This window comes from Oenanthe melanoleuca, chromosome 3 (assembly GCF_029582105.1).
Source record: "Oenanthe melanoleuca isolate GR-GAL-2019-014 chromosome 3, OMel1.0, whole genome shotgun sequence".
Lineage (NCBI taxonomy): Eukaryota > Metazoa > Chordata > Aves > Passeriformes > Muscicapidae > Oenanthe > Oenanthe melanoleuca.
Window position 1 is genome coordinate 27,305,465 of NC_079336.1, and position 20,582 is coordinate 27,326,046.

The following is a 20,582-nucleotide window of genomic DNA, read 5'->3' on the forward strand; positions in this document are numbered from 1 at the left end:
TGTGCATATGCAGGGGAGAGTGTTCTGAGCAGGCATGCTGAATATACTTTGTGACTTATTCATCGGGCCAATATTGTAATAAATAAACACCAGTATTGAAAAACAAGTCAGAGGCTAAGAGAGCATGTTGGATCTTCTTGGAGCAGTCCTCTTTAGGCTCTGAGGGTGCCAGTAAGCATTAGATTCACATAGAGGATTCATTTTTGTGCTCATGTTTTGATATGCTTAGTGTTCATTAGAAGGAAGCACTCGCTTCTCATGATGGAGTATAGCAAATCTGAGGGGAGGGACTTCAGGAGTTTTCTACAGGCATATTTTTGATTTGACTGCAAGAATACTTTCTTCATGTTGTCAGCTTATTATTATTGAAATATTTGGGGTTCGAGTGTGGATGTAAACTCTTTCTATAGTGGCACATGAAGTTCTAATTTGAATGCTTTATATTAAGAATATTAGTATTCTGTCTCATTCCCAGATCATTGCTTCATTTTCAACTTTCTTTTACAATTACTGTTTTTTAAAGTCACTTGCTAATCCATGAAAAATGTAGCATAAACAAAGTTCTGGGACTGTCAGGCATAGTGGATTTTCCTTGCCTTCTGACATGGAATGTGTTGTGAAAAGTATTGGCTATGGGTCATGATTTTAGATAAGGACTTTAACCCAAATACAGTTAGTGATTTCTAGTATGCAAATCAGTTCAGCTTTTTGGTTTTAATGTTTTAGTACAGCTAGATACTTGTCCAAATCAATATAATGACTCTACAGTAACTCTCATATACAATGTATTCATATTCCTGATATTCCAATCCAACCTGGCCTTGAATGTTTCCAGGGTCGGGGCATCTACAACCTCTCTGGGCAACCTGTTCCAGTGTTTCACCACTAAGTGGAGTCTAAGTCTAACTGCTTTTATTTAAATCCAATACCCCTTGTTCTGTCACAACAGGTCCTGATAAAAAGTCTGTACCCATCTTTCTTACAGGCCCACTGGCTGGAAGGCTGGAGTCAGTTCTCCCTGGAGCCTTTTCTTCTCCAGGCTGAAAATCCTAGCTCTCAGGAGAGATGCCCCAGCTCTGATCATTTTTGTGACTTTCCTTTACACCTGTTCCATCAGGTCCACGTCTTTCTTGTGTTGGAGCCCTGGAGCTGGATGCAGTAGTCAAGCTGAGAACTGATGTGCAGAATCACCGCTCTTGACCTGCTGGCCATAATTCATAATTCATGTAGCCCAGGATATGATTGGTTTTCTGGGCTGTAGGCACACATTGTCAGCTGATCTCTAGCTTTTCATCTATCAGTATTCTCAAAGCCTTCTTATCAGGGCTGCTCTCAAATCCTTCAAGCCCCCGCCTGTTTTGATAGTGAGCGTTGCTCTGACCCAGGTGCAGCACCTCATGAGGTTGTTGAACCTCACAAGATTCCCATGAGCCCAGTTCTCGAGCTTGTCCAGGTCCCTCTGGATGCCATCCCATCCTTCAGGTGTATCAACTGACACTCAGCTTGGTGTCATCTGCAAATGTGTTGAGTGTGCACTCAATCCCTTCGTCTATGCCATTAATTAATTAAATAGCATTGGTCCCAAACAGGACACCACTTGTCAATGATTTCCATTTGAATGTTGAGGAGTTGACCACTCCCCTCTGGATGTGACTGTCCAACCAATTCTTCATCCTCCAAGCAGTCCACACATCAAACCCCAACCCCTACAATTCAGAGATATTGTGGGGACCATATTGCAGAAGTCCAGATGACATCCATAGCTCTTCCCTTGTCCACTGATGTATTCACCCCATTGTACAAGGCCACCAAGTTAGCCATGCAACACTTACCTTGGTGGTGATGGTTGATGGTTGCCTCAAATAATATGAAGTACTGCCTTTATTACTCACTCTTCTTCATGGGAGAATATAGTTCTCCAGGGGTCGAGCATGAGTCTCCTAATCCTTGAACTCCATTGCTTGGATTTCTTACTTCTGCCTGCCAGTGCTGTCACTTCATAACTGTCTAAATAGTCACCAGACTTGAAGTTGATTTCTTTAACTGTATCATGTTCCCTTCATTCTTCCCATCCTTGTTTTAATTAACATATACATAGTAATGTAACATAATCTTTACAGAGCAAAAGAACAGAATACAAAACAAAAAATCGTATCTTATTTCCTGGTGCCTGTACACTTGAGGTTACAGTCATGTAGGAAATCTGAATTCTTGACCTTATTTGAAAGCAAGCCAGCTGGGTCTGCTTATCTTCAGTATGAATACATTTGAAGTGTACCCACTGGATATCAATGCTGATATTTGCAAGTGTGTGGCTAGCTCTCAAGAGGTTGCCTGTGTCTGTGTGTTTATGAAGCCTGATCCAGTAAGAGTATGAGAAAAATCTTGGGTAATATGTGTTTCTGCCTGAAGCTTGAGTTGACTCAGGATGTGGGGTAAATTAGGTTGGGCTTTGCTGTTTGGCTACATTCATTGGGCTGGCCATGGTTGCTGGTGAAAGCTTCAGTGCCTTTGCAGCCTGCATGTCAGTAGTGGTAGATGGCAGCTAAAAACTTCATCTGAAGGTGAAGTTTAATTATAAAGTAGCACATGGGTATTTGTGAAGTGAATCTAGCCATTACAGGTTACACTAATCTGGACAAGCCAAGACTGCCCATTGGAAGTTCCAGTTCCCACTCAGGAGCTGCACACAAGAGATATTTGTAAGAGGGTGACTAAAGCACACACCAGTCTCTTCTGTCCCCGTTCACATGGAATGGAAAGCTGAGCATGGTGCCTAGATGGAAGTTGCAGTGTGCTTCAACAGGTGTCCTGATCATTCCAGGAATTTGGAATGTGCCATTGCATGTTGCAACAGATATGTCTAGATGCAATGCCTTTTTTTTCATAATGATATTAGAAAACTTTTTTTAATAAGTTTTTAAAATAAAAAAAATTCTTACTAAACTTAGTGATAAGTGAGAAGACAATGATCCGTGATGTACCTACTTGGTCTGCATAAATTAATATTTTCAAGATTATTGGATTGATTTTATATTAGTTATCTCATAGCTCCTTGATATATAAAGATCCAGGCCAAATTTTTTGTATGGGTAGATAAAGTCATTAATTTAAAGGTAAGTTAACTTGACCTTTGATATCACTGGTTTAATATGAATTTTTAAATTCAGTCCACATAAATGAAGTTTTATCATGTGCAGAGCAATCTAGTGTATAAATGTGAGCTTGTTCTTCTTACTATTTAATGAATTTTATAGTAATGTATTTTTACAGGCCAGGTAGGTTCATGGTTTCCCGCTGGATTAGCAGTAAGGGTTTATCTTGTACTTTTTCCTTCCTGAATATCTTAGTGTAGACCTTGTCATTCAGCTGCCCACATATTGAAAGGGCAAATTGCCTGTTTTGTCTCAGACTAAATAAAATTTAAGGATCTGCTAGCACTACTAAAAATCGTGGAAGAGGTTAACTATACAAGCTGTAACTGCAGAAAGAATTTTCATCACTCCATAGTAATGAAAGTTGTCAGTCATGGTATGGAGAGGATTTGGTCTTGTTATTTGAGAGTTTTGCCTTGGCTCTCTGGTGAAAGCAATAGCACTGAACTAAAGGAGGGCAACAGCAGCGTGCAGTAGAAGATTCACCGTAACTCTTTCAGTTCTTTGGGGGGGATGTGGAATAAAAACAAGTAACTAACACTTAAATGGCCTGTCTGTGCTGTGACTATTATGCCACTGATAAAAATAGGTCCATGGTCCAGTCTGTGGCATGTGAGGAATCATTGCTATCATCTGGATAACACAAAAATTAAGGCTTGAGTCTTTATTTGGACTTGGAAGAAAGTGGCTGTGGGGAATAGGCTCGAACTTTCTAGTTTTTCACTGCTCAACACTCATGCCAGTTAATGCTGAAAAAAAAATAGCACCCTTGTGTCCCAGGTTCTCTAAAGCTTGCATTAGTTTAGGGTAAAATCAACAATAAGTACACTTTGTCTGCTCTTATAAGTACTGCCAAGTCCGTAACCAAAAAGAAAATCTGAGTTGAAATTTATTGAATATTTTTGAAAAAAGTCTTTAGGAAACACGTAGTTTTAAGAAATCTTCTGTCCACATATGTCTGACATTCTTTTGTGACTTCAGCCAAAAATGGCTTTCTTTACACCAGGTTATTTCTTAGAGCTATAGTTATGTAAATGTACCCTAACAACATTCATTGTTTTAGAGTGGCTGTATGTAGAATTCTATAGCTCAATAATCTGTATTTGATTGAAGGTTGAGGTTTGTAAACTGAAGGGTACCTAAGGTGAACCTGTTTCTGTCCAATGCTGTGTGTGTATATGTTAACTGGTGTATTGAAATTGCTATGTTGATGTGTAATTCCAGCAAATGCTTCTCACTGTATAAAACTTCCTGCTAAACAAGAATGGTGAAAGATTTCACTTCAGAGTTTTCAACATGAATATTCTTTATAGCTCGGTGTCTTTTCTGGGGAAAGGGAATTTACAGAGTTTTTCATACATATGTTTCATCTCATTTATCATGAAACTCTATCTGTACAGAGAAAAACATGCATATCCATGTATTTATGGATCTATATGAGGGAAAGAAAAAATTTACTCCCTTAGAGCCTTGGAAGTAAATTAATTTATTTGTGATGTATCTGTAGTAGTCAATTGTTAGTTGTAACTGTAATTTTACATGTGAAGCACATGGAACTTAATGAATCTTACAAAAAAACCCCAAAAACCAAGTGTTTTGCCCTGTCTATTCTTTAAAGAACTGACATAACTTTCATTGACCATATTATCAGGAGGTGTCTTTATGTCTGTATTTTATTATATACTTTCAATTTTACTAGTTATTTCCAATTAGCCATTCTTAATCCAGATCAAACACTGAAATATATTTAATAGCATTTAAGAGTTTTGAAGGATAATATGCTTTCTACATAACAACTAGAATTAATGACAAATTTCACATGCTTTAAGATTAAAAATATAGCTATTTTTCATACCAGTGTTTGGTCTGAATGCTCTTTTGAAACATTTAAATATAGATGATTTCCAGGCTAATGGTACGACATTCCTTACTTTTTTAATTGAACTATTGCTCAGAAAGCACCTTGACCTTCACTGTTCAACAGCTTCAGATACACCTTGGGCATTTCTAAATTGCATCAGCTCATAAAGCTCTGTGCTTGATAAGTTGACAGGCCAAATATAATAACTTGTCATCTTTGATTTGCTAGTTTTTTAGGATTTAGAAGGGCTATTTGCAATACCTGTTAAATATCGAGCCTTATTTCTGACTCCTGCACAAAAGTGACATTTTTCTGTATTTCCTTCTTAAAAGTGGACATTCCTATATATCTATTAAAAAAGGAGCATGAAGGACTTAATGCAAGTAAAAAGTAATAATAACTAATATTGCACATTAATAATACAGTGCCTTATCTAAGGGTTCAGTTAGATTTAACCTCAGTTTACCATATTCCATATTTTAGAACCTTCTGTTTGCTTACTAAAATACTTTGGTTCAGACTTACTCCCCTACTTAATTTTGAAGCTTTTTTTCCCAAAATATAATTTTATTTCATATTCATGAATGGGGGAAATTAGTTTCTAGTGATACAGTAAGAAATTTAAAAAAACTTGGAACAGACATTATTGCTTTGTAGAGTGTTGTAAATGGAAACAGCATGGTAAGAATTTAATAGTTTTCTTCTGGCTATATTGTTAATATGAACTTTAACCACAGACAGCTGAATTAAAATGTGATACAAATTCTATCTGCTTATATTGTTGGAAGTGTAGTATAAAATCTGCTCTTGTTTAGGTTTTGAAAGTTGATTTATTTCTGCTTTTCATATCCTAAAGAAACAAAAGAAACATTTCTGTCAATATTACCATAACTGCCATGATAGTTTGTTCAATTCCTGTTAGTTTGATAACATTTTATGATAGATATTAAACTCTGTTCCCTTAAAGGTGCTGTGTGTCCTTTAATGAAAACAGTTGCCCGTCATCTCAAACAAATCCACAGAGACGGTCGTGGTGTATCAGGTAAATGACCAAGCTAATATGGATATCTATATTAATTAGCTGCTAATGATTACTGGATGTAATCATTAGCAATCTGACTGAAGTTGGCTTTAAAATTGAAAGGTTAGGACAGAATGCTACCCCCAGCACCAAAAGCTGCTGCTGCTCTCAGGAAGGTGACATTAAAATCAGAACATGCTTTTCCTCAAAAGTATTGGTTCAAGTTCAGCAGCTACACTAATTTCCATGTTTTTTTCTCAATCATCCTGCATTCTTATCAATTCAGACAATAAAAGGAACTAGCAAATTCATTTTTCAGGTTTTAAAGACATCTACCAAGTGAATTTTGCATGAATAGTTTTAATAAAAGGAATATTGAAAATTTCTCTGACTTCAAGTTCTACTTTTCAAAATAGCTTGTCAGTCTGTATTCTAGAAATGCTAATATGGTTGTATTCAAGCATGCCAAAAATTATTATTTACTTATGGTTTTTAAATTCCATTAAATTGTATATTGTGTTCTATTTACAGGGTTTGATCTGGCAGAAAGCTTTTCTTTAAGGCAAACATCTTGTAGTGGGGAAAAGATCTGTTTTAAATTGGGAAGTGCACCTCTCATTAGAGATACGAGGTAAGATACTACTTTTAGGCTTAACTTTTAAAAAATAAATCTCAGACTCAATGCTACTAATTAACTGAATCACTGAAAATGGATCCAAAAAATGCCACAGAAAGCAATGTGACTGTTTTCTCAGTTTTCTTCTGTGGGAAGCATTTTGATTTTGATGTGCTTTCCTTCTAGAATCTGTGATTATGTAGGTTGTAACTTAATTGTGAATAGCACTTTCTCAAAACATGATTCTAATACTGAAAATTCTTGTGTTAATACATTAATATTTATAAAACAAAGGAAAAAAATAACTTTCATGGTATGACAGGAAGCATTATACTGATCTCTCATCAGTGAAGTTGTCTGTCCTCTCTCTCACTACTGCTGGCAAGATTAAAAAGAGAGAGAGTATCACAGCTTCCTTGAATACTATTTTTTATTTTCCTGGTATTCACATTTTGCCTTTGAGCAGTAACAGAATAGTAGGCACTTAGTGTAGAGGAGAAAGTAGGCAAAATCCTATTCTGGTACAGGGTAGGATGAAAAGCAGAGACTGCATGAAAAATCAAAAGGACAGTGAAAGAGAGTAAGGCACAATTGGATTGGACTTAAGCTTGCATAGGGAGAAGGAAATGCCAAGAAGCAGTTAGGAATGTAGTTTCAAGTTCCCTGTGCTCAGTGGAGAGAGAGAGGATCATCTCAGAGCTTCTTGGTTGAGATGTGCTCTGAGTCATGGGACTGTGGTTTCTGTACAGCGTGTTCCTGTGGTGACGAGGGAAGCAGCTGTATTCCCATGTCTCCAGGTTGGGTATTTTCTATTATTGCAAGAGGTCTGGCTCCAGCTTGCCTAGTAAAAAACACACCTGGTCCTTGAACTTCCCCTTTGCTTGGATCCTGGGCATAGCACAGAGGGGCTGAGTAGCATGAGGCCAGGGGGAAGGGAGAAGAGAGCTGGAATCACCCAGACACAAAACAAAGTGATCTTTGTGAGAGGAGGGTGACTATGGGAAGAATGTATCTGGCAATATAGAATACTTAATTTCTCTAGGTTTTTCTGGTATATTAGATATTGCAAGTGCAAATTTTTTATGCTTGTGTGATTCTGGAAGTTAAACTAATCAGTATATATTTTTCAAATACATGGGATGGTAGCTATTGAAGGAGAATTCACTAGACAAAATTACTTGACACAAAGAGTGCTCTTCTTTTATTAGGACCTTCCCAATACTATCCAGATTATCTTTAGAAGAGGAACAGGAGATAGTAGGTAGCACCCATAAACGTCTTTACTAAAAATATTTTGAGGGATTTTTAGTAAGAAAACTTTCCTTTAATTTTTTTTTTTTTTTGGCAAGTTTTTATTCATATTTATGGGAATTTGGGAAAAAACATGAGACTATAGAGGGCAGAAAATCAAGGCAATAACAAAAAATGTGGAGCAATTTTCATTTAGGAATAATAAACTAAGTAGTGCTAAGAAATGAGATCTTGTGTGTTGGCTTTATTTTGAAACAGTAAGAAAATCAGTGCCAAAAAATGGAGCAGAGAGGAGATACAAATTATAAAAAGGTTAAATATTTAAAATTTGAATTACTTTGCAGTAAAATTCTTGATTCAAAGTATTGATTTCTAAGAATTTCTGAGTAGTTTAAGAAGTGGTCTGAGAGGTCATGTTGAGGTTAAAAAAATTAAGGTTTTTTTCTTGACTTTATTTAGTAGGCCTGAGCACCAATGTCTATTTTTTTCTTCTTTTGAGAAGTTTAGTGAATGCAATGAAAATGAGGAATTCACACAATGGCTGATAGCTGTGACCTAACAAAGCCTTAGATATTAGCTATTGCAAGGAAAGTCACAGTAGTTGTGTTGTTTGGCTTTTTTTTGTGCTATATATATTTTTTTTTGCTTATATTTTATCTCATCAGCTTTTTGAAGGGAGAGAAAAATGGCTAATTTTTCTTCATTGTCAGTGTAACTTGGGCAGGGGCTAAAGAATTTCACTTAGGGGTAAATCTGGAAGGGAGGTGGCTTGGCTTTCATGGTCTCTTGGTTCTCACATTCCTTGCCATTCCTGTTATTTTCTTCTGTGTGTCCTCATTAAAGAAAAAACAAAAGATAGAATCTTTCTATTTCTCCTAAAAATATGCATCTCTAATGGATGAAAAATTTAGCTGGATGAAGCAACGGAGATGATGATTAATAAAATGCATATCAGTGCTAATACATGAATAAAGATAGGCAGAAAAATGAATATAGTTAGGCAGAAAACAAATATCATGTTACTGATGATAATAAGTGCAAGTAAGTAGTATCTCATACATATATCTTCCAGAATAATAAAAGGGTTAATAGTATTTTCAATAACATTCAAGCATTTCAGAAATTCTGTTAAATCCTTGTTCTTCATGGCAATAATCTTGCTCATCCTTTATTAACCTTTCTTCACAGAAATGCATGTCATTAAAGGATGAATTCTATTCTTAATTATTTCAGTCTGTTGAAAATAAAATGGCTTTGTGATATTGAAGTAACACTTCAGAAAAATAGTTTTTAGAAATTTTGTTTAAAGTGTGTTACTTTTTTAGCTCTTCTGAAGTTTTAGGATTTTTTATTTTTTTAATAAGGGCAGGTGGCAGTGAGGAGCATGAAGTCAGGTTTTGGGTTTTTGCATGGTAGGGTTACAATGAAGGATAGTCAGAAACTTGTGTATCTGTCATCATAACCTTATAATTTACTATCTCAGTTACCCATGTGATGCCTTGAACATATCTTTTAATTAATTATTTTTATTTAGACCTACTTCTCTTACATTATGTCAGGTTGTATGGTTCCAGACCCCTTGTGTTATTAGATGGCTTTAGGGATCATTCTACCTCAGAAAATATTTTAGCAGACGTGGTGTGCAGTAAGCAGCAGAACAGTGTTCGTTATCCATCCTGCAGGAAATTGAGAGTATCTGATTAAGCTGACTAGCAAGTATCAAGTAACTTGGCACATCTCCTCTTGCATTTCATTCATTCAGTTGTAGTGTGGGTAATAGAAAGCTATGCTGGGCAATTTTTCTTCTGTGATGCCATTTTGGTTTTTTTCAATGGACCTGGAGTAGTGTTTCACCTATTTATATGTTGTAAATAATTTACAATGCACTGTCAGCTTGGGAAATTGATTACGTTTATTTATGTTTGGCTTCAGCTGTAGGTCTTTTTCTGTGATGCAGTTCTGTATATATTTTGTCTTGTGATAGCAGATGGACAGCTTTTCTTATGCTTTATGTAAATGATTGTAAAATATTAATGTAATGCCAGTAATACTTTCCTGATTAAAACTGTGAATTGCTTACTGAAGTTCTTCATGGACTTTAACAAAAGTTATTCCTGAGGAAAGTAGTGCAACTGAGCTTTTGAGTCATAAAGAAACTAGAAAGTAGTAAAGTATTGTTAGGCAGACAGTCTAATTATGCAGTCATAATCACACCACAGAATCACAAAATAATAGGAACTGTATAATTGTTTAGTTTTACCTCATCAAATACCTACAGATTCCTATTTCTTCTCCACACACTAACATGTACTGCCCATGCAGTGCATTCCCGTGTGGCACAGAGTCTGCTGACAAAGGAGAACAGGGCTTTGTGCTGGTAGCATTCCCTTAGACCTGCCAGCAGTATCCAGTATTTCTGGACATGAAGCTTTTTAGGCTAATCTTTGTTCTTCAGTTGCCTTAGAGTAAATAGCTCTATGATGAATTAATTTCACTGTCTTTCTCAGAAGATGCGTCAGACATCAGTTGTTTCTCTTTCTCACTTTCCTGAGTTGCTGATGGGCCATTTTTTTCCTCTTCTGAAAGCACCAATAAAGGAGATAATAAGCTGGTTTCGGCTGAGTTTCAGAATGTTCTTGAAATGGATGTTCATGATTAGTAAATCTTCATGGCACAGTCACAGCTTTCTTATTTTGTAGTTTGTTTGGCTTGACAAACCATATTAATTTACTGAGGAGATTATCATAGCTGGCTGCTAAGTGATCTGAGTTACAGCAGTTGGGATTACTCTCACGACTCTTTTAGGAATTCCTCCCCTTTCATTGTAAGATACTACAAAAGAGCTTGGATTTTGACTGTATTTGGAATATGAGCTGCACCAGCAAAGTTGTTACTCACTGCTGCCAGAGGAGCTGTGGCTTGGGCCATATTTCAGTGAAAGTGTTTCACCTTCTTGGGATGTCTAGTTACTGGAGGAAGAAATACCACTCCCACTTGCCTCAGTAAATTCCAGGCAGGAGGATTCTATCTGCTAAGAACAGAAGTTGGTAATGGATAATATTTATGTGGGGGTTTCTGTTTGATTTTAGTGCTAACCTTTTTAATCTCAAAAAAATGCTGAGCAATTCCGTTTTCCTAGAGCACAGCTGGCATCAAGTGAGGGTGTTTCTGTGCTCACTGGTAGAAGCCTTTTCATAGCCAGCAATCTGCTTTCCCAAAGCCACCTATCTCTACATGACTTTGCAACCATTTACTTTGCTGTCTGTTCTCTGGCTCTATCTGTTGAGACCACTCTCTTCACCAAACTGAAAAGTTCTGAGTTCCTTTCTTAAACTTCAGCCCTCCACCAAGGTCCTCATGGGCATGATTTTTAAATTATTTTTGTACTCAGTATTTGTTTTGAGCAGCAGAATTAGTTTTAACAGTCTTAAAAATACATTAAGGCATATTTTAGGAAGTTTTATACCTATTTCTTAAAAATGGTTTAGGATAGATGTAATAATCATTGGTTTCCAAAAAAATTAATTGAAAACTTTTACAGTGTGACTGAAAATGGCAATGAGGTATTACCCCAATTTTAAGGCAGCAGTTACAGTTATTCAAACCAGCTTTTATCTGTGCTCATACAAAGCCCTGCTAGTGTTTGGTCTGTTAAAATATTAGATGGTTACACAAGAAAACACCTCTCCTTTACTACATCACATATTTATTTGAGATCATTTGGGTAGTTGGAGCCAACAATGCTAAGACTGAAATGTCTGGTATTTTGGTTGCAGGGTATTTTCAAGAAAAAGGCCTTGCCTTTGGAATTTGCTTCCTGAGTGTGGGAGCCTGAATGTAGTACAAATTCTGATTTTTCTTCAGGTCTTCTAAAGTAGTGGATCAGAAGCTGTAGTGATTCTTTTATCAAAAGATGGAAAACACAATGATTACTGTTGGAAGAACAAATTGGTGTTGTCCCCACCTTGTAAATACCAATTATTTTATTTCATAACTGAGGAGAAAAATAGGGCTTCTCACCATGTAAAATGACAGACCAACGCTTCTTTTAAAGTATAATCACCTGTGAATGTCTTTCTGCATTTTTGGGCTTGTTTCTACCTTAAAATTTACAAGAAATCTGGTGATTTTTATAAAATTCAAAATTCAGGTGTTAGTGGGTTTAGATATCCATATTGAGTTTGAATCATCCTACAATTTAACACATAATTTATTATGCAGAAAGAATTGGGGAAGCAAAGGTAAAGACAGAGGCAACAGGGGAAAGAGTACATTTTTAAATGTACAGCACTTACATTAAGAACACACTGTGAGGGAACAGAGAGTTAGAAAAATCTTTTTAAATTAAGCTATTGACTGTATCAAATTGGAATTCTTTGATCTGTGGTGTATTCCCCTGACAGTGGAGCACTTATGGAGCAGTGTCATACCAGCTGAATTGGTAAAACACTGCTGGATGAAGCAGACTCTTTCTATTCTGTTTTTTTTTTTTTTTTCCCCAGTGATGATGTTCTTGCTGTAAAGCACTCAAAAATAAAGGGAAGAGTGTTTTGTGAGGTGTATACTTTAAGGGCATTGCTCCACAACAAGAGTGTGCAGGAGACCAGCTGTGTTCATGTTCATGTGGAATCCCAGGTGCCTCATGGCAGGCAATAAACAAATCCAAATAAACAAAGCCAAAATTAATATTTGGAAGAAAATAAAATTAGGAGCTTGCTTTCACAGCACCCATCTCCATCTCTCAGCCTCATCTCACTTCCTTCACATCAGCATCAGCCTCTCTGTTCAGCAGGGCGGGTGGCTGATCCCTGTGGCTGTGTGATCTCAGCAGTCACACTGGGGAAGGAGCAAAATAGGCTGCCCCCAAACCTGGCAGCACTGCCTTCAGCTAAAACAAACCCTGAAGTTGTACCTTCAGTTTGGGAAGGTTTAACCTGCCCTGTGCTAAACAGTCCCAGGGTTCCCATTAAAACAACGGCATCTGCAATTTCACTTTTGCTATATATTCCTGTAGGGAATTCCTTTCTATTTTCATCTGATATGGATGCCAAAACTATTTTTCAGTTTTCTTGTTTAAGATAGCAAAATCTAAAACATAGATTTTCATAGATACTGCAGTTGCAAGACAAAGTTGTGTTATTAGATTTCTACATTCATCAGGATAAGTTTACCTAGATGCTCCTCAAAGAACCTTGTCCAAAAACTTGGACACAAATTCTGAAGAAAGCTGTTCAATTTACAAGTATGTTAACTGAAGGAGCCTTAAGTGATGCCAGAGTGTGGGGAACTTTCAGAAAAGTTTACATTCCTCGTACTCTCTGCCAAATGTGCTGATTTTTAAAATCTTTGCAGTGTTTTCTTGGTTTTTCTTGGCCACCTTTTTTGAAGCAAAATCTGTCAAAAATGAGTACAAGGAGGATGCAGATCCAAGTCTTTAACAAGACTTTGCATCTTTATAATCTTAGAACAAAAGTGCAGTTGCAAAATCAGTACAGATGAAGTTTTTTGGGAAACCAGAATATCTGTGGGTATCTACAGCCATGCTATGTGCAACCACATGGAATTCAATGATATGTACTGGGCATAATGCACGCAGCTGAGGATAGACTGTAGCCCCATTATGTTGTATATAGGCTGAAAGATCATTTATCAGTTTTGCTGATTGAGCTGAGAGGATTCAAGTGTCTTTATAAAATGCATATAATTTTTCTAGCTGAAGCAATAGTGCCACATGCTTCAAAAATAATTTATCAGCAGACTGGAAAAAAAACATAACAAAACAACAAACAACCCTGTAATAAATCAGATCTTTCTTTTTCTGGCTTTTGTGATTTAACTCTGTGTAATCTAGTTTGCTTTAGCTATGCTGTGAGGAGTTTCTTCTCTTAACTAAAGTTACACCTACAAAAAGGTGTTTGTGCTGATATATCTGCATTTATACTGGGGCTTTTTGTTTAAACATATTGTAGAGATATCATACCCTTCCCCCACCTTGCCTCAGAGTTTTTAGGTTTTATATCTAAAAATAGTTCATGGTCTGTCTCACAGTGAAACTGCCTGGTGTTTTTTTCATTACTCTGATTTTCATTTATTTTCATTTAGTTCTGAAAGATTTTTGGCCTCTAGCATTTCTATGTCGTTAGCTTTTTGCTGTTTTTATCATGCTGTGAAGTGTTTTTTTGTTTATGGAGATAAACTGACAAAATTTTTAAAATGATTCTTTGATTTTGAATGGACAGTGTAGTCCATACTCTGGGTTTTTCACTTAGAGTTCTGGGTATCAATTTGAGTTCAGTCCTAAGAATACAGAGTTTGCTGATTGCAGTCTTGCCTGTCTCAAGCGAATATTTGTCATGCCACAAACTCATTTCAAAACTTGGAATGATTTAATAAACTTCAACTTGAAAAATGATCTGTGATCTATAGAAACAAGATGTGCAGATATTGGTATATTAACAGAACCACATGCAAGAGATCATGTTATTTTTGGATTTAGTCAGTGTGACTAGATGCAGTATCTCAAAATTCTATTTAAAAAAAAATAAATCCTAAAAGTACTCTGGGATTCAGCATGAAAATTTAGGCTTTGAATAACTTATTGATAGTTCCTAATATGTGCTTCTAGTTTTCATAGGAAAAATTATGTATTTTTATTTTAGGGATTAGACTACTAATTATTGATATACATATATTAACAGTAGTAATGTTGAAGTTCTTGATAAACTTCTATTTGCCTCTTTTACTTAGTTTTCTTTGTGAATTCTGCTGAGAGTTATGCTTGGATTAGATGTTTGGATTTTTTTTTTTTCACTGAAAGTTTTATAAAGCATTGAAACAGACTGCCCAGGGATGTGGTGAAGTCCCTATCCCTGGAAGTGTACAAAAGTGTCATATGGGTATGGTACTTGAGAACATGGTTTATCATGGACATGGTGGTGGTGCTAGGTTGGACTTGATGATCTTGAAGGTCTTTTCCAGCCTCAACAATTCTGTGAGTCTATGATTCTGCAAGAGTTTTTTAAGAAATGTGTATGCTCATAATCTATGGTGAAGAGTCTTGATTTACTCAAGTACTTTTGAATGCATATCCCAAAAATATCCATTGGTTAAGGCTCATGGGGTTTGCTTTGGACCAAGACGTGACAACACAAATAACATCATCTAGGGGCCATGACAGCACACACCTTTTTTTCCTGTTACTGGATCTCTCTCTTACATGAGTGGCTCTAGAATGCTAGATGACTGCCACTTCAAATTAATCTATGGAACTAAACAAAAAGTATAACAGTATTCACCAGGAGTGTGTACAATAGCAGGAACTGATTGCCAAGGCTTGCAGGGAAGAAGTATAATTCCAGTCCAGTTCTTGCACTGAGGACCCTCCATGGTGGATGCACTTACTTTGAAGTATGGCATGTGCAATTGCAGCATTAAATTATTGCTCTTGCTCCAATTTGACATCTAGCAGTGACTTGTACAGAATTAGTAGGTAATGCTCACTCAGAGGTAGAAGTGGTATTTGGAAACAGGGAGTTTTGGGATATGAATCTTCTATTGCAGTAGTTTCTTTGACTTTTTTAATATCTCGTGTGAGTTGCTGAGAATTAGAATGTTTAGTATATGACATTGTATTCTAATATGAACTGTGGACAACATATGATAAGGACAGTAACTAATAAGAATAATCATATGGACAAAGGCACTGGCAGAAAATGTATTAAAAAACAACTAAATATAAAATGTAAGTTCTAGCAGTACTTGAGTAATGAGGCTGAATATGATTACTTGAATGTCTAAAAAGGAAATGCCATCAGATTTCTAAGTTAAAAAGGAGCACAGACTTAGAAATTATTTCTTTTTCAATAGGCTATTTTTTTTTCCACAGAACTTTTTTAAATTTAGAAAGCGATAATAATTGCATTACTGTTATTATGTGGAGACAGATACGCTACGCTACCAGGAAATTGCATAAGCTTAAGATTGGTTTGTTGTGAAAGTGTTAGGAGCACTAAAAAAACACTTCGTGATTCAAGATAGCTGATATGATTTCATGGAAAGGAAAGTCATGACTCAGTAACCAATTAGAGTTCTTGAAAGATCAAAGAGTTATAACATAGCCTTGCTTTTTTTTCTTCCTTAAAAATAAGTTAGAAATACTCATATGAATTCATGTTGTGCCTAAGAGTAGATTTCTTACAGCATCCTAACATTTTTTTTGTCACGACTAGGTTTAAGTGTCATATCTTTAAAAAGCTTTTGCTGATTTTGTTCTAACACACAAGTAAATGTGTACTCCTACCCAGCTGGCTCTAGCTGATCCTGTGTGAGCAGGGGCCTTGGAACAGATGACCTGAAGAGGTTCCTTCCAGCCTCAGCCATTCTGGGGTTCTATGATTGCATTATCAACAATTTTGTTAATATTTTCTCTTCCTTAAGTATATAGTTTCCCATAATATTGGGTATGTAATTCTGTTGTCAACCATGCAAACCATTCTAGGGTAAGAGTGAATTCATCAAAATGCAGGCTTTGTAATGGGGTGATGAGGGAACTAAGTACTTCCTTTGTAAAACTTCCAAAATATTTTTTTCATCTCACTGCATGCTTAAATATTATAATTTTATTTAATGCAAAATATTGATGATGATAATAGTGATATTTTCCTTACTGTTGTAACTTTTCTATTTTTTATCTACTAGTCTGATATATACACTGGGTCATATAATGTTCTTAGAATTTTCATCAGCAGTACAGATTCAAATCTCAGTCTTACTGTTGGAAAAGATGATCATTGTTCATTCCCTTTCTTTTATTTTGCATGAAAATTACTCAGATGATTTAACCTCAAGTTGCTATAGCTGATGCATTGGTTTAATGCAAAGCTTTTCTCCTGAGGCACCTTCACTGTTTTGAGGAAAGTTTGTGAATTCCTACCATATCAAATTTCCTTTCTTGGATATAAGACACCTAGCCTGATTCCTCAGTCCAAGAAGGGCTCCCAGTCGTATTCAGAGTACTTTCAAGTTGTGTTTGGTGTGTTCTTTTGACGTGAAGCTTAGAATTCACCTGAATAAAATGTTTATTGACTAATCCATGTCACTGCTTGAGGTATCCTCTCAACACATCTGTCTTGAGCCAGATGCAAGATCCCATCTCTTTTTATAACCTTTGGTTTATAACACTTTAAAAGGAATACCTGGACACTCCCCTGCTGGATGTGATAGTAACAGGGTTAGCAAGTCACAGGTCTTTGGTTCATCCTGTTAAATATAGTTATGACTCAGCAGATAGCAATGTGGGTATTTTTAAGCTGCATTTATTTTTAACTCCATTTAATCTGTGACTAAAAAAATCTCATTATTAGAGAAATTGTGAGAGTTGCAGGCTAAGCTGTACATACTCTTGTTGTTTTTGTTTTTGTATTTTTTTAACTGGACATTAATTAGACAGTCTAAGTTCCGAGACTTAAAATAATCTCCAGTTTCTGAAAATGCTAGTAAGTCCTCTGATATGATGCAAATAAGGTTTTTGATAATTTCCATACTCACTTAAATTTTGTGAATGCTAACAGTTTATATATACTGTAAAAGAGCATATTATTTATCTAATTATCCTTCTAAATATAAGTAGAATACCAGGCTTAAATATGCATAGACTAGTCATGCTGTGTGTAGGGGGTGTTAAAGCAAAAGCATGCTCTCTCTGTAGCTCCACTCTTGCAGCTGACAGCTACTTTTTCGGGTCTGACCCTGATATCTGGTGTCATTAACCTTCTTTCTTACTCAGATCATATCTCTTCTGTTGGCAACTCAATCTTCACTACTTACACCTTCTTTTTTGGGGAGATCAGCTGGAACTGAGATGGGTAGATACACCCATTTATAACAGAGTTGTAGGCTTTAGTACCTTTGGTCTTGCCTGTGCCATTTTTCTCAAGCACTTCTCAGCACGGCCTGCTTGCAACTTTAGCCAGGCATGAGTTTGTTTATTTATAGGCAGTCCTGCATGCTGGAGAGGAGGAGGCTAGTTTTCCAGACAATTATTTGGGGTTAGCAAAAAAAGCAGCCCTTATTTTGGTGCAGCTGCACTCCAAGCAGCAGTCCTAGCTCTCCCTTTCCAGTGCTCTTAGGCTCACTGTGAGTGCTCTGCGTTTTCATAAGAGGGACGCTGGCCTGTGAGATGGTTTGCCCTTTACCATCAGCCAGGGCTGTCTAGGACTTGGCAGAATGAACCCAGGAAGGAAAGGGAGAACCTGTTCCAAGTGTAATCAGCAGCTCACTTCACTGGTACTTGTTCCACGGGTCATTGTAAAAAGCTACCAGAAGTTTGGGATGGGGATGAGGGGAGACTAAACAGGAAGAGCTCGAGTGTTCTATGGAAACAACGTTTTTAGGTTGGGTAGCATGATGTCATGCAGAAACACACAAGGTGCCTTCCAAAACCCCAGCGTGAGAAGTAAAAGGGTGTGAGTCTCTCAGCATGAAGCTCTGCTGGAGCTGAGTCAACCTCCTCTCCACCAAACTAAAGAGAGCAGTGTGCAATCAGTTCGTGTCTCTGGGTATCTGTACAAATGTCTGAGGAGAAATGGATGCTTAGATTTCTTCCTCCTACAGGGAAGATTATATGGATATATAAGCCAAATAATTCCTGATGTCATCCCTCCTTTCCACAACATGAAGTGCTTTTGCTCTCTGTCTTCATGGTCGCCAATAGACAAATTGTCTGTTGTAGCTTGAATTTTCTTTACTTTTCCAGACAACAGCAACCACTTAAATATACAAATATTTAATACTGTACAATAGGTCTTGCTTCAGGGTAGGAAGCATATAAAAATGTGTGCAGAGCAATTTTCTGTCAGTTGCCTGCCAGAGATTAAGATAATTTTTTTGCCTTAATATCATCAGAAGGTTTCTTGATCAGCTGAATAATTTCATTCTACTGTACATAATCATATTTAGCATAAGAACTTAATATCTCATTGACTTCAGAGTCTGACAAATAACAGACTATTAACTAGACCTGTTGTGTTTCTTCCATTTCTGGGAGCTAACTAGAAGGACCATGTGAGATATAAAACAGCTCCTAATATGTCAAAATTAAAAGCTGGGTAGATGTTGAAAGAAATAGCCAAAGATCATCTTAAAGTATTTAAGTTCTCATCCTCTTTTCTTGATGGTTGCCATTCACAATTTGATTTTAAGATATTTAGGACAGAAAAGTGGCATTTTTGCATAATCCCTAAAGACCAAAAATCTTGATGCAATTCTTGAATGAGCTGAAGTTAATTTAAATCTCTGCCATTCTCTTAAGTGCATTTCAGTTTTAAATTTTTACCAAAGACTGTATCTTTGGAGAGAATCACAAATCCACTGAAGAAAAGGACAGATCATCACACTTCTCTGGATTCTGCCATTAATTTCCAAATAGAAAATTTTGTTTGTTTTTTTGTGTGTGTGGCTTGTGAGAAATGTCAGACTCCAGGTAAATTTTTCTATAGGGGCAATTGATTTACTAGTGTGGTTCTGAGTAAGGAAAAGCCCTGAAGGTTTCTGGGATGTTCATGCTGAACATTAAGAGCACGTTTTCATGTGTGCAGGGTGGTTTCAGTGAATCACAGATGTAGACACCTATTACGAAACTGGGGATGGGAGATGCAGTTGATTGAAGTTCTACATTGCAACACATCTACAGTACTAAAGGGAAAGTGGAACGAGGTATATATCTAGGAAGAGCATAATTCTCAACAGGAAATTATTGGAGTTCTAACCAGATGATTTTGTCTTGTTTTTTTTTATATTTTCAGTGTAGATGGATGTTGCTGCTACTTACCTTGAACACAGATCTTGCATTCAGAGCGTTTCTTTAGATGATCAGAGAACAAAAAAACAGAGAGGTGGGGAACAATGAAAGAAGAACATGGGTGTCTAGCTCTTTCACACAGGGGAAAACATTTCCTGTCCATCTGCTTTCCCTGAATCATGGAATAGAACAACACATTATGCTAATCCTCTGCCCCATGCTGCTTGAATCAGCACTTTCATCAAAAGTGCTGAAAGTTGCCTTCCACAACATAAGACTCCAAAATTTTTGTTGACGTGAAATTTCTAAAAACTTCATCAAAATTCAGCAGAATTCTTCTTAGGAAAAAGAGAAGAAAAACTGTTGTATTTCCAATATCCATTATTATATATTACTGCTTTTAATTGTATTGTTCTTATTACTGCTGATTTTTCTTTTTTTCAGAAAACTTAAAATACACAGAAATAATAGGCTAAACATGGAAAGCAGGCAGATAGTTTGACATCTTTAAAATCAAAGGAAGGTTGGCCTTTGACTTCCTTAGGGCCAGGAATTCACCAATAATTCCTGTAGATAAGGATTCAGAATACTGCTGGAAACCTTTGAGTAAAAGTTCTTTGCACAGGCATAATGGTTATGGTATATCTCTACCTCTTTCAAATCAATACTTTTTTCAAAAAATTTTGATATCAATACAATTGACTTTCACTCCAAAAAATTCCTGAACAACCTGTGTATTAAAAGAATCAGCTAATCTATGCCTGTTCTGTAAATGAAAGTAGAGGGGTGCCGAAGTATGTGAAATATTAAGTAAATCCCTCTTCTCAATGTTAGAATAATCTGCAGCTTTGCTTTCAGTAGTACATTTCATGAGTGGGTTG

The 20,582-nt window shown here is 36.4% G+C and overlaps 1 protein-coding gene across 1 annotated transcript in view; it reads left to right on the plus strand.

Annotated features, from left to right (window-relative positions):
- The window catches only part of COL19A1 (collagen type XIX alpha 1 chain), a 176,062-nt gene that overhangs the window by 2,481 nt on the left and 152,999 nt on the right, over positions 1–20,582 (plus strand). Inside the window, exons 2-3 of the mRNA XM_056488063.1 lie at positions 5,984–6,058; positions 6,569–6,668. Coding sequence (XP_056344038.1) covers positions 5,984–6,058; positions 6,569–6,668 — 175 coding nt within the window. The remainder of the gene's footprint in view (positions 1–5,983; positions 6,059–6,568; positions 6,669–20,582) is intronic.